Genomic DNA, 15,462 nt, shown 5'->3' on the forward strand with positions numbered 1-15,462 from the left:
ATGAGTGTGAGATGATATCTCAGAGTTGTTTTGATTTGCATTTCTCTAAATAATAATGATGTAAAACTTTTTTTTATGTAGTTAGTATAAGAGCTGAAGAGGTTTGGAATGTTCAGAGTACATTAGAGATGATGAAGTTAATTTCTTTGTCCAAAATCTATGTGTTCATATATTTTGATCATTTATCAATTGAGGAATGGTTCATATTCTTATATATTTGATAAAGTTCTCTATATATGGGACTTCTATCTGAGAAACAGTCTATAACATTTTCCTCCCACCTTACTGCTAGGCTACATTAGTTTTATTTGTACAAAAACTTTTTAATGTTTATATTCTTCTAACATTTCAAAGGCGCCTATGTAGTAGGTGAGCTGTTAATCAATAGTCTCTGTAAGAAAGTGCTCCAAAGTCCCTCTGAGCTGACTCGACTATATACAAAAAGTCCAGGAATGTGGTTATGCACGTGGCAACAACTATTATTAAACTATTATAGACTGTCAACTAAGGCATGGAATGGTAGTGATGTTCAGTGGTAGAAGGAATGTCATCCTAGTACTTAGCATAATGCCTGAAAAATAGTAGGGGCTTAATATATGCTTGTTGAATTGTGAAAAATTGAAATGCACATGAGCTACTATGCTATACAATAAGAATAAATAGATTTTTTTAAATGCGCAGGTCCTCTGGGAGCTTATAAAAACTTTCACAAAAGCCTTTTCATAGGAGGTAAACATAATCTCATTTTTTATCAGCCTGACCTTTAATCCATACTGCTACCTAGGAGAGGGAAGAGTAGGGAGGACATGGACTTGCCCCATCATTAGCAAAAAGTAAAAAGTCCCAGAATTCTCAGCTATAGTTCTTGAGAGCAATAATCATACTGTGTGGATAGTTCTATGAGAGGGGCACTGGTTCAAACCTTTTCCTCAATGTTGTTTTGGTCATGCCATTTTTTTTAGTGATTCAAAAAAAATTATTTAATCAATTAATTTAGAATATTTTCCATGGTTACAAGATTCATATTCTTTCCCTCCCTTTCCCCCACCCCCTCCTGTAGCCAATGGGCAATTCCACTGGGTTTTAGGTGTGTCATTGATCAAGATTTGTTTCCATATTATTAATATTTGCATTACTAACCTTCATTTTTCAACTGTATTGGTTGTCTTTCCAAGTTAGCTAGGCCATAGGATGTACAGGCACATTAAAAAATATATAAATATATTTATATATATGTGTGTGTGTTTGTATAGAGTGAAGAAGAGGAGAAAAAAAACTTGAAGGGAACTTCATGATCTGTACTAGCAGATCGTTTTCAAGATTCAAAGTCCAGGGACATCGAGGTGGCTCAGTAGATAGAGAGCCAGACCTCAAGACAAGAGGTCTTGGGTTCAAATCAAGCATTAGATATTGTGTGACCCTGGGAAAGTCACTTAACCCCCAATTACCTAACCCTTGCAGTTTTTCTGCTTTGGAACCAATACACTGTATTGAGTCTAAGATGGAAAGTAAGGATTAAAAAAATAAAAATAATATTTTGTCCAGTTTTTGTTTCCATTCCCCCCAAATCTTCTCTATCTCATTCTATTGCTCTCCATATCCCAGCCTAGGATAGTATAGGTACACGCTTCTGACAAATATACTTGGGCTGAATTACACAATTCCACAGTCAATTGAAAAGTGAAAGAATTAGTAAAAACTAGTTATCTGTTGACTTATTGCTCTGACGGAATTTCTCTTCTGGCAGCTCTTTGGGTCTCCCCTATCCAGAGCCTCATGACAGCAAAACCAGTAAGGGAAAGAAAGGAGAGGAAGCTACAGGCCTGGAAAAGACCTTAAAGTTCCTGTATTAGATGGCGCACTGGACCTGGAGTCTGGAAGATCTGACTTTGAATAGGACCACAGATACTTATTGTCCCTGGACTAGATCGCTTGATCTCTGTTTATCTAGGTTTCTTCAGCTGTAAAATGGGGATGATAACAGCACCTGCTGCTCAGGGGGTTGTGTGGATCCAGGGAGATACTAATTATGAAGTCCATAGCCCAGTGACTGGCTCAGAGTAGGTACCATCTAATGTCTCTTCCTTCTCTTCCCCTCACTCCATCCAGGCCAAACCCTTTATTTTACAGATAAGACAACTGAGGCCCCGAAATAAGCCAGACAGCATATAGAGTGGGACAGTCAAGATGGAGAAGGGCCTTGAGTCTATGTTGTATGAAGGTAGGTTGAAGAAAATGGTGGTCTTCAGCTTGGAGAACTTTTGGGTAGCGGGTGGGGAGACTGCAGAGGGGGCATGGAAGCCGTGTCTGAGCCATCTTGGGGAAGAGGGTTTAGGGTTGTTCTGTGACCCCAAAACACAGAGCCAGAAGCAATGGGGGCCAGTGCCAGTTGCCAGATGCAAATTTCGATGGGATATCAGGAAAATTCTTAATAACCAAAGTACTCCAAAAGTGGTGGTGGGTTCCACTTCATTGGAGGTCTTCAAGTAGAAGAAATATAAATATAAAATTAATAATAAAATATAAATAAAAATATAATATAGATATAAATATATATATAATTAATAATAAAATATAAATAAAAATAAAAAATAAAATCACTTGTTCATTATGCAATATTATAAATTTTTTTAAAGGAGTATAAAAACTGGACTAGGGGACAGCTGGGTGGTTCAGTGGATGGAGATCCAGGCCTAGAAATGGAGGGTCCTGGCTTCAAATATGGCCTCAGACACTTCCCAGCTATGTGACCCTGGACAAGTCACTTAATCCCCTTTGCCTAGCCCTTACCACTCTTCTACCTTGGAACCAATACACAGTATTGATTTCAAGACAGAAGGAAAGGGTTTAAAAACAAAACAAAACAAAAAAAACTGGACTAGATGAACATTGAGGGCCCTTCTAACTCTAAATCTGTGGATAAATGAAATAATACTTATAAAGCACTTTTCTGACCTTAAAACTCCATATACATTTCTATATATTATATATTTATATATTATATATGTATAAAGTAGTATTGTTATCATATATCATCATTATTACCTCTGTGGAAGGTCTTGCTCAAGATCTGACAGGTAGGAAGCAAGAGAGTTGAGATCAGAATCCAGGTGTTTTCCATTATAGCCTAGAACCATGTTGGCAAACCTATGGAAGCTTGTGCTGGGGGGGTGCCTGCTCCCTCCCCCTCTCTATACTCACTAAGGACATTTCTCACATGACCTGCCCCTCTGTCCAGCAGCCCAATGTGAGCATTTCCTCCCTCCCCTGTCTGGGGTAAGGGGGGAGGGGATCACGTGTGTGAGCATAGTTTGGGCACTCGGTCTCTAAAAGGTTCACCATCACAGGCATAGAACAAGTTCTGTCTAGGTTTTTGGTCTGATTTCTAGTTGACCTGCCATGATTCGCTCTTGGCCTCAACTTGATTTTATTTTGCATTTAGAAGACAATATTTAGGGGCAATGAGGTGGCTCACTGAATAGAGCACCGGGCTTTGAGATGGGAAGTCCTAGGTTCAAATCTAGTCTCAGACACTGCCTAGCTGTGTGACCCTAGGCAAATCACTTGACCCCCATTGCCTAACTCTTACCACTCTTCTGCCTTGTAACTAATACTTAGTATTGAGTCTAAAATGGAAGATAAGAGATTAAAAAACTACATTTAAACAAATACATATTAAAGAAGTCATTTATTCAGATGTATATATGTTTATGCATATAAAAGACAAGGTTTGGGTTTTTTTACACATTTACAAGAAAACAAATATGTAATTTACAAATTTAGAAACATGCCAGGCTATGATTTCTGTTTCATTATCTAGGTTACATCTACTATGACTGACAATCTTTAGCCGTGACAGTAACTTAACTCCCTGGGATGGGATAATAATTAGCAAGGACAGACATGATAAGAATTTTTCAGGAGAGCAACAAGTATAATGTGCAGGTGGGTCAATAAGAGTAGAGCTATTTCATACTTTTTATCAATGGTAACCTTAAAGAAGAGTGAATAAAAAGCATCATTGGGATCCATACGCACATACGAAGTTGGAAACCATAAGATGGCACCAGAATAACATCAAGCATGCATGTACTTGCTTATGGGATTTTAAGTCCTGTCTCTGCCATTTACCAACAAATTATATCGTGTCTGTGTCTCAGTCTCTTCATCTCCAAATACAAAAGTTGGACCAGTTGACCTCTAAGGCCCCTTCCAAATTTGATGTTCTAGAATTCTATGGAGATTAAAGATCCTTGGCCCAGGGTTGCCATCATGTACTCCTTATCTTCTTTTAAAATTCATAAACCCAGAGAAAGAACTAATTGAGTTGGAATATGGATCAAAACATATTATCTTTCACATTAGTTTGTGTTTGGTTTTATTCTGGGGTTGGGGTTTTATATGAGAATTCTCTTACAACAATGACCAATATGGAAGTATGTTTTGCATGATAATATATGTATACCCCAAATCAAAATGCTTACTATTTCTGGGAAGAGAGAAAGAAGGGAGAGAGGGAGACAATTTGAATCTAATAATTTCAGAAAACATGTTGAAAATTGTTATTACATGTAATTGGAAAATAAAATATTATCTTTTTAAAAGGAGTAATAGTCTTGGGTAGAAAGGAGGGAGAGAATATGGATTGTAAAATGTCAGAAAATGAATATCAAAAACAGTATAAAAATGTAATCTGGAAAAGATTTTTGAAAAATACATATATCACACCATAAAAAACCCTATGTAATTTCTCATTTTGGAACATTGGCCTTTGGAATGATTACTTACAAGACTAATATCAGATTTTTTAAAATGTGTCCATAACTGTTGGAATACACTATTGTGAAGACTTTAAATTCTTACTCACCAGCTCAGTGATGGAGACGGGAAGTTGGATATGGGGAGAACCTTGACTGTTACATGATCTTTCACAAATCCCTCTCTACTTGATTTGCTTTGGCCATCATCACCACCATAGCCACCATGTTTGGGGCTTCTATGAATATAAACATGGAAACCTCACCAATTTCCCTCTAGCTTGCCTTCAATAAACATGTAGAGGATCCAGTAGAAAGAAGAAAGCTACTAACCCCAGGTACTGGCAGCTACACCCTTCCCCAAACCCAGTGCCTTGAATAGTGGGCATTTTCAGATTTTCATTTAAACAGCTTCTAGGTTTCTTAGGGAATAAACCGACCTGGCCAGTAAGAATAAAAAGCAAATATTATAGTTTGTTAAAGGCATCACCCAAAATACCAGTCCACTCAAGATACAGATTGGGTACCAATTTTTAGGGAGAAAATGCATCCCATTAAACCACTAAGGAAGTATATCAGGAATTGGTGGTATGTCCGTTGGGTAGTTAGAGGTTGAGTTGGCATATAACCATTCTTTCTTCCAAAGGTAACCTGGATAAAAATTCACATTGAATTACTCATTACAAGCATGTTAATGTTCCCTTAGGCAAACTCTAAGGGCACATTCTTCCTTGCCTCCTGGGAAGGGAGGTATTACTTAATTGTTTATCTATTTGTGACATCTAGCAACAGTGAGTAAGTGTAGTTAATATCTAGTCAACTAAAGGATTGTGAAGAAACTCAGGAACGTTTTATGAGAAAATACCCAGAAAAACCTGTGCAAAACCTGCACAAACAAGTAGAATTGCCAGTCTGACTGTTTCTAGGTAATGATCATGGAACCAAGGTGCCAGGGTGGTTCCGCTCCTAGGCCTATTGATACTCTTTTTACAGACTTCTTTCTGCAAGATGGAACAGGTAGAGGATGAATTTAATTTCTTTTTGACACTAAAGAATAGAAGTAGGAGCAATAGGTAGAAAATGGAGAAAGATATATTTTGGCTTTGTAATGATTGAAATTCTTGAGAGGTAATATTTCTTAATTTAAAATAATTTATTAACTGACAAGTCAAGACATCCTAATCTGGTCAAAGGATACTCTATAAATTCAAAGATGGACTCTTGCCTTCACTGGGTACCTATATACACTTTGGGGAGTTTACTATTTATTACTCCTCTCTTGAATATGCCAAGATATCTCTAATGGTTAAGTAGCTAATTAAGAGGTGGTCCATCAACTCTCAGCTGTACTTCACACCGGCAGGTGATGATCTTCAGGTCTACCAGAAGAGAATCATTGTAAAACCTTCCTGTCAGCCAGGTTTTGTGAAAGGAACACATTCCTGGGGATTCCCAAGAACAAAGAAGATATAAAAACCTACAGTCCAGATGGCACACAAATTATTCTCGAATATCCAGGAATTGATTTTTTTTTTATTTTTTACTCAAGGGTCCTGATTTAAGAATTAATGCAATATATGAAAAATAAATTCTCATAGCTTGATGCAAAGAAAAACTTCCTAATGATCAGAGCTCTCAAAAAATGGCATTGATTGCTTCAGGAAGTGGTGAGTTCTTCCTTCCTGGCTATCTTTGGAAGCAGAAGCTAGAACACCACTTTCTAGGATGCTGTTGAGGGAATTCTTGATTCATGATGGGTTGGAGAAGATAACCTTGAAGGTCCCTTATCACACTGAGACTATGATTTAGGGCCAAAGTTTTTCTGCAGGAAAAGCTCTCAACAGATGACACACACAAACAGAAAGGGGTACATATAGCAATAGAAACTAGGGGTGTTTATTGTTGCCTCACATAGCCCTAGCAATTCACATGCAAACCAAAATCAGGAGCCTCAGCATCACTACATTTCAGTTATTGGACATTTCAGTGGTGTTGGCCCCAGGCTAGCACAATATAGATGGCGGTGACTTTGGATCCTCATCATCCAGCACATTGCTGGGTGTTGAGCAGGTACTTGGTAAATGTGAGTTAAATTAAATGTAACTGTGTCAATCCCTTCAATTCCTAGCATGGAAATGCCCCCAGTTTATAAGGCACACCAGAATTCCCATTTGTCACAGAGACTGGAGTGTTAGGCTGGAGGTTCACCCCCAGCAAGGGTGGCTCAATGAGGGTCTAGTCTTCCCACTGTGCCTGGTTATTGCTTTTTTTTTCCTTTTCCTTTTCCAGTCAAGATCTTGTCCCCACTTCCCAGAAAAACATGCTTTGGCTTAACCCTTTAGGTCTCCATTCACGGAGGGTGAAGAATAGGAATTGACGAGCCCTTGCTGGTCATTCTTCTTTTGACAGCGATTCCTGATGAACTTGTAGAGGGCAAAGAAGGGGATGGCCAGGCATGGGATTCCAGCCACAAAGACCACCACAGCATAGACCCAGCCAGGATAAGCCTTTTTTTCAGATTTAGGAAATTCCTCCTAGGGAGGGAAACACAACCCATGGTTAAATATACAATATATTCTGGAATTAGAATTTCCAAAATTAAATATGGGAAGGAAAGGGGGGGAGGGGAAGCCATTGGGGGCAGGTAGATAGCTCGGTGAATAGATTGCCAGACTTGGAATCAGGAGGACCTGGTTTCAAATGTAACCTCAGATACCTCCTAGTTGTGTGACCCTGGGCAAGTCACTCATCCCCTATTGCCTAGCCCTTGCCTCTCTTCTGCCTTGGAACCAATACACAGTATGGATTCTAAATTGTAGAATCTCTATCTTGGTTACAAGATTACATACACAGCATGGATTCTAAGTCACAGAATCTCTATGTTGGCTACAAGATTACATACACAGCATGGATTCTAAGTCACAGAATCTCTATATTGGTTACAAGAATATTGTGTATTGGCTCCTAGGCAGAAGAGTAGTTAGGACTAGGCAATGGGGGTTAAATGACTTGCCCAGAGTCGCACATCTAGGAAGTGTCTGAGGCCAGATTTGAGCCCAGGACCCCCTGACTCCAAGCCTGGCTCTCTGTCCACTTAGATATCTATGGCTGCCCCCAAAGGTAAGGGTTCGAAAAAAAAAGAAAGAAAAAGGAAAAAATCCTCCCTTTTGCCCCGTCCTTCCCCTTAGCTCCTCCCAGGTCTTTCTGAATCAGAGAGAGGGAGTAGCCTCCCTTCCTCTGCAGATGGGCTTCTCCATCACCCAGCTTCAGGGCAGTCTCTGGGGTCCTCCCCACAAACCAGAAGACACCCCGTGGGTCTATGTATAGATATGCTTCTATGTACTCACGTATTCAGGGTTCCAGACACTGTATGTCAGCTCCTCATTGACTTTGATTACAAAGTAGAATAGGAATATCACCAACATGATGAGAGGACTGACCACTCTCCAGGTAATTTGCCAGAAGATATTCGGCTTATGACCTATCATGAACTCGATATCCTTATTAAACCTAGAAACAAAAATCAAAAGGAGAAAACGGACTTGTTAACCAAACAAACTGGAGAGCAGCCCTTGCCCTGCAGGTGCCAACCTTCTACTTAGCTTACATCACATCGCTGAGGTTCTCTTGAAAGTGGGGCAGAATAGACCTTTTGACAGAATAGATCTTCACTACAACATAGCTTTAATCTATAATTACTGCATGTGGTAAAAGAAAGTGATGGTCCTGTCTTTATCGCAACGCTACCCATCCTTTGAGGTCTAATTGAGTCGCCACCTGCCCATAATGTCTTCTGTGACAACTCGGGAAGACCTCAGTACAAAGCCAGTTTCAGACACTTACTAAGTGTGTAACCTTGCTCAAGCCATTTAACTTCTGGGTGCCTTACGTTCCTCATCCGTAAAAGAGGAATAATCATAGCACCTGCCCTTCAGGATTGTCGTGAGGAATAAATGAGACAAGAAGTCATTTAGCACAGTGTCTGGTACTTAGGAGGCTTTTTAAAAAATTAATTAATTAACTTCATTAATTTAGAATATGTTTCCATGGTTACATGATTCATGCTCTTTCCCTCATTAGGAGGCTTTTAGTAAATGCTTATTCCCTTTCTCTATCTCCTCCTTTCATTCAGAAGTGTCTATTCTCCCCGCTGATTTCCTATAGAATTTAGCTTATATCATATTTGTGAGACTTATTGAATATTACTTTTTGTCTTGAACATAGCATTTCACATTTCTCTTTGTTTGTTTGTTTGTTTGCATTTGTTTTTGTTTTGTTAAAACCCTTACCTTCTGTCTTGGAACCAAGGCAGGAGAGTGGAAAGGACTAGGCAATGAAGGTTAAGTGACTTGTCCAGGGTCACACAGCTGGGAAGTGTCTGAGGCCAGAATTGAACCCAGGACCTCCCGTCTCTAGGCTTGGCTCTCAATCCACTGAGTCAGCCAGCTGCTCCCACATTTCTTAACATATTATATACATATGATTTCTTCCACTAGAAGCCTTTTGGAATCAGGGAATGTATATTGGATATTTTCAATTCTTACCAGCATTCAAAACAGGGCCTTCTCAATGGAAAAGGCAGAAAGTAGTTCTTCACATCATCTTCCCTCTCTAATCCATCCTCCTTAGAGGTATCAAGTGGCTATTTCGCAAGTATGGATGAGTCTTGCCACATAGTTCCCCTGCCCAAGAAGTTCTACGGACTGCCTTTTGCCTCTGGGACAAAATACAGACTCCTCTGTTCAGCCTTAGAAGTCCTTCATAATCTGCCTTCAGTCTCTCTTTCAATACCAATTTCACATTATTCCCTCTCGTGACATCTCTGTTCTAGGCAAGCCATTCCCCATGCCTAACATTCCCTCTATCTCCTCTCTGCATCGGCGCAGGCTCCCTCTCATCATCGAACTGGCATTTCTCCTTGTCTCTGCATCTCGGAATCTTATTTCTTTCAAGGTTTGGCTCAAATGCCACTTCCTACCAGAAGCCTTTCCTGACCCACTTGATTTTTAGAACTTAACCTCCTGCCCTCCCCAATTACTTTATAAGCATTTTCTACTTGTTCAGTCATTTTTCAGTCATGTCCAGTTCTTTGGGACCCCATTTGGAGTTTTCTTGACAAAGATATTGGAGCGTTTTTCCATGGCTTTCTCCAGCTCATTGTACAGATGAGAAAACTAAGGCAAACAGGGTTAAGCGACTTAACCAGGGTCACATAGCTAGTAAATGTCTGAAGGTGGATTTGAACTCAGGTCTTCCTGACTTCAGACCTGGCAATCTATCCACTGTACCTCCTAGCTTCCATGTTCTATTATCTTATCTGTTTACATCTTGTTTCTTCCCAAGAGAAGAGGAACCCCCGCTTTATTTTTCTTCTCATATCTCTAGTCCCTAGCCTTGTGCCTGGCACAAACAAGGTATTTAACAACTGAATTGCTGAATAGTATTTTAGAGATTTATGTTGCCCCTTGAGCTCCTTGAATTTGTGAGCAAACTAGACACATTTGTGGATTCATGGGCACTGAATTTTCTAGGGAACTTACTTTACCTTTTGTAATTTTACTTTAATTTAAAAACAGAAGTTCTCAGCCTGAGGTCTATGAAGTTAAAAAATTATCTTGATAAGTATATTTCACTCAAATTGGTTTTCTTTATAATATTTATATTATATAAATTATAACATATTTTATTTAATGCACTTTAAAATATCATTCTAGGGATGAATCCATGAGCTTCAGCAGACTGCTAAAGGGATCCAAAAAAAAGAATAAGAGTCTTTGATTTAAAGTTATCATTTCTTTTAAGTTCCATTGTGTTTTCATAAACCAGATGTCATTGTGATTCTGCCAGCATCCACCAGGGAGCAGGCTGGCCCTGCTTCACATTTTATTATTCTGCTTTAATTCTAATTTGCCCCTTTACAAAATCTCCATCAGAAGCCCACTTTTATTTCCTACCTGTCTATTCCATAAATGTAAACGACTGCAATCATCTCACAAAAGGCAATGACAAGCAGGGGGATGGATCCAGCGTAGCCATCCAGCAGTGAGAGCCAGTACTGCCCTGACTTCAGAGTGAAAATATAGGCAAGGAGGTAGGTCCCCAAACAAATTAGACCTGCAGGAGGAACAAAGAAGAAGCCAAAAGGTTATCTAAGATAAGAAGAATGGAAAGAAACTCCAGATTTGTTCAGACTTCAGATAACTTAGAGGTTTGAAATAGCAAGATTCCCTAGCCATGAAGTTGCCAATTTTGTTTTCAAAACCTCTCATTTTACCTGAAATTACCCTGGCTCTGCCTTCTGCAAGAGGAGACCTTTATAGATTAGGATTGTGGGAGAGAATATTTTGTAAACCAGCTCTTAATGGTCATAAATCTGGTACTGAGGATGTTTGCTCTTCTATGAATGGATTTAAAACAGATTGATTCCTCTAAATAAGACCAGGTTTAAGCATTGGCTATGTAAGTGGAATTACTTCATCCCCAAGCAGGCACACTTTAGATTGGTCATCAAATGCAATAATGAAGGCAAAGGACATTGAAAACCTTAATGCAACTTATGTATCTATTATTATTATTATTATTATTATTATTATTATTATTATTATTATTATTATTCCAACCTGTGATTCATTGCCCTATAGAACTCCTTCTAAATTCATATTCTTAGAGGGTTACATGGATATAAGAGGTTAAATAATTTTTCAGAGAATGTGTCAGTAGTGGAACCTGAACTCAGCTTTTCTGACTCTGAGGGCAGGTCTCTATTTACCATGCTATTCCCTTCCCAGAAAAGCTTCTGACTCCATATTTTATCCCATGAGATAGTTGCCTTCTGTAAAAGATAACTTATTTAAGCTGTCTTCATTGGGATACATTCATCATTTTATTAATATTTTTTGTGTGTTTAACTTCTCCAAGTAATCCTCTGAGATGGCCAATACTATAACAAGTTGAAATCATAATGATCAAGAATAATTCCAATTATTAATTAAATGATGTATGAGAATCAGTAATCAATGGTCATACTATGAGTAAAAATTACCAAAAAAATCCTTTGAAATTCCTTGGCTTGCCGAGGGGAGCTATGCGCATTCATCTAGCATCCTAGAACGTGTCCAGATGGCATGATAACTCCCTTGGTTGTGAAGCTACTGGAAGTGACCTTGGCGTTTTCCATTTGGGGAATGGATCATTACTTTATAGAGTGTACCTTCTTGAAAAAGGAGAACTTCACAGGTCACCCCCCTGAGAAGCCGTGTTCAGAAGACCACTCCTCTTTTAAAGGGGGGGGGGTCTATATCATTTGACTCCACATATACTAGAGACACAGAAGCACTGGGTGTTTGGATGAACTGGTATGGGCCTGGACCCTGCCATTTTGTAATGTAAAGCTTTCTGCAATCAATGTCATTATGGCTCAGATAATAGCTTCCCACCATTTAGTTTTTATTTTTATACTTTTCAGCATGGAACTTAGTGCCTGAGACATTTTCACCCTGGAACTGCCACGTAGGCTCCTTTTCCTCTTGGTGAGTTCTATACACATGGCAGTGGTGGGTTCCATTTTGAGGACAGGCCCAAGCTGGCTGTGCCACACTCCCCTCCCCAGCTCCCATCTGTCTCTCTAGATTCCCCATCCTTCAGGTTCCTGCATGGTTACCTTCTCCTCCCCTCCCTCTTTTCAGTTCTCTTTTATGTTGGTGTTCCCTATTAGAATATAAGTAAGCTCCTTAAGGGCAGGGCTTTCTTTTTACCTTCCTATCCTCAGGGCTTAGCACAGAACTTGGCACATAGTAAGCTCTTAAAAAAATTTTTTTAAATAAAATTTAAACCTTCATCTTTTGTTTTAGTATCAATTCTAAAACGTAAAAGTGGCAAGGGCTAGGCAATTGGGGTTAAGTGACTTGCCCAGGGTCTGAAGCCAAATTTGAACTCAGGTCTCCCTGACTCCAGGCTGATGCTCTATCATCTGTGCTACTTTAGTGGCCCCACATAGTGAGCTCTTAATAAATGTTTGTTGATTTATTAATTATTTAATGCATTTCAATTTATATGGTTGATATCTGTGAATAAATGAAAGTTTTGCAAATCAAATGGTCTTCCAAATGTTATTGCCAGTCTGTCCTTTGGGAAACCTTGGGCACAGTGTAGGAACCTTCAGTAATTCATGCAGATGATAAGCTTTTAGTTTATCTGTTTGGAAAGTGTCATTTTCATAGGTTGGGTTTTTTTCCTGTTATATTTTGATTTTGTTTTAAAGAAAGAACAAGAGAAGAAACCTACTATAATGCAGGACTTGTATATAATATGGTATGAGAGAGATGGCTTTGGAGCCAAGAAGACCTGGGGGCAAATCCTGCCTCTGAGGTGTACTGTCTGTGTAACACCGGGCAAGCCCCTAAGCAATGCTTAAACTAGTAGTTGCAGAGAAAGGTTTGGTCTGAATTAGTAGGAAGAATTCCTTGATCTAGGAGTTCCCTGTGCCAGTGAGATCTCAGATCTAGTCCTCATCCCCTATTTATAGCAGTGAGCCTGCCTTTGACAAAGCATAGACTTATCCCTCTCATAGCAGCATCATAAAGGATCCCCTTACATAGGATTCAGAGATGGCACATACCTGTTAGAAGTTCCTTTGGCCATTTTTTGGGGATGACCTTGAGATCGAGTAGGGGAACAACTACTCCCTCCATATTTCCAAACATAGATGATAAGCCCAGACAGAACAGCATTATGAAGAAGAGGACAGACCACAGAGGTGAAAGTGGCATTTTGGTGATGGCTTCGGTGAAGACAATGAAGGCTAAACCTGTTCCCTCTACTCCCTGCAGGACAGAAAGAGTCCTAGAGTAAGCAACAGTCTATTTTATTAAGCATATGTCAATCATACAATGGTTTGAGTCTCCTGGAACATCAAAGTGGTTCTGCTTTTATTTTCTCTTCTCTCTCATCTTCCAAAGGACCTTGAAATAAAATCTGTACTATAGAGTTTTATAATTAAATTGATCTATAATTAAATTCACATTTATATATGTCAATATTTTTCATCTCTGTGATTTCAGTATGGCAAGGGGTAGAGGGGCAGCTAGGTGACAGAGTGGATAGGTTGCTGGGCCGGGAGTCAGGAAAGCTCATCTCCCTGAGTTTAATTCTGGCCTCAAACACTTACGAGCTTTGTGATCCTGGGCACATCACTTAGCTGTGGTTGCCTGGGTTTCCTCATCTATAAAATGAGCCAGAGAAGGAAATGGCAAACTAGTATCTTTGCCTAGAAAACTCCAGATGGGATCACGAAGAGTTGGACACAATTGAACAATAATAATAAATAATAAATAAATAAAATAAAATTAATTTTATCCATGTCTAGCCTGGGGCCATTTGCTCACACAGGGACAGACACCAGAAAAGCTGTCCTTATTCCATAGTACCTCATGGGTCAGTTTCTACTCAAAACTGTAGCTCTTAGGTCCCCATCAATGCTTTTACTTTTATTAGTCAGCCAGAGGACACATTAATTCAAAACAAACAAAAATGTAACCACACAATGTAACAAGTCAAACTACAGGGAGAGATTCTCCCAGAATCCATCTCACAGGTTGCAGCAGCACCAGTGGAGAAGGGAACACATGTAAGAAATGTATAAATCAGAAACATGAAAGAGGGCATGTGGAATATACATCATGTAACCAGGAAACATGTACAAAGGTTCTCATATCAGAAATTTGTGTTTTCTCACTTCCCTACACAAAGACAAACTAGATAATTCAGGACCCAAGCTTTTTTAGTTTTTAATTTTTTAATTGAAGTCTTCCTTTCTGACTCTCAGCATGGACCAAATGAATCAGATAATGGCTACATCTCCATCATGCATGGTCTATGCATTTCTTTTACTTTGTTAAAGCATTCTTCTAGAACAATATTCATCCAAGACCTAGTATCATTGAGCTGGAAGTAATCTTGGACATCATTTGGGCCAATCTCCTCCTTCAATAGAGGGGAAAACTGAGATCCTGAGGTAACTTGCTTCAGGTTGAACAGGAAATAAGTATCAAGACCAGGATTCTGGATTCTGTGCTCTTTCTACCATTCCATACTGTGGTTTTAAATAGATTACTAGCTTTGCCTTATATTTACTCATTGTGGACTGTCTCCTTATCTTATTCCTCCCCATCTCCAACTCACTTATCAAAATTATATGATTCAAGTCAGCAAAATTTTTTATTAGCCTTAGTACTGTAAGTGTTAAAAAAAAAACTGGAGTAAGAGAAGTGAAATGATTTGAAAGACATAAACTAATATTTAAACAAGATTAAATCTTTGTTAGCAGAACATGAATCATCAAGACATACCAATTGAATGACAATATTATATAGCTCCCAGTGTTACCTCTGTATGGACATAGCATATAAATAGACATGGTATAATAATACATCCCTGATGGTTAGGCTGATAGCTAAGAGGTAATTAGTAAGCCATTTAACGTTCATTCACGAACCAAGTTATTCTTGTCCTTGGACCCACTCTTAACTCTTATTATTCTGGTGGCTGGAGGGAAGGAGGTGAAGGAAGGTTTTGGTTGAATCTAGTCTCTGGCCAGAAGTCAATGCACCCCCCCCCAAAGACAACCTCACAGGTACATTTTAAGTCCCACCCCTGGAATATTCCCAGGGAATTGAGCAAATGACATGTAAAAATTAGTCATTTTAAT

The 15,462-nt window shown here is 39.0% G+C and overlaps 1 protein-coding gene across 1 annotated transcript in view; it reads right to left on the reverse strand.

Moving 5' to 3' along the window:
- Positions 1 to 3,671: 3,671 nt before the first annotated feature.
- The window catches only part of SLC6A19 (solute carrier family 6 member 19), a 51,150-nt gene continuing 39,359 nt past the window's right edge, over positions 3,672 to 15,462 (reverse strand). The window contains exons 9-12 of the mRNA XM_003340599.4: positions 13,375 to 13,579; positions 10,712 to 10,871; positions 8,105 to 8,267; positions 3,672 to 7,291 (exon numbers count right to left, since the gene is read on the reverse strand). Coding sequence (XP_003340647.1) covers positions 7,088 to 7,291; positions 8,105 to 8,267; positions 10,712 to 10,871; positions 13,375 to 13,579 — 732 coding nt within the window. The 3' untranslated portion in view covers positions 3,672 to 7,087. The remainder of the gene's footprint in view (positions 7,292 to 8,104; positions 8,268 to 10,711; positions 10,872 to 13,374; positions 13,580 to 15,462) is intronic.

The sequence above is a fragment of the Monodelphis domestica genome, chromosome 3 (assembly GCF_027887165.1).
Source record: "Monodelphis domestica isolate mMonDom1 chromosome 3, mMonDom1.pri, whole genome shotgun sequence".
Classification (NCBI taxonomy): domain Eukaryota; kingdom Metazoa; phylum Chordata; class Mammalia; order Didelphimorphia; family Didelphidae; genus Monodelphis; species Monodelphis domestica.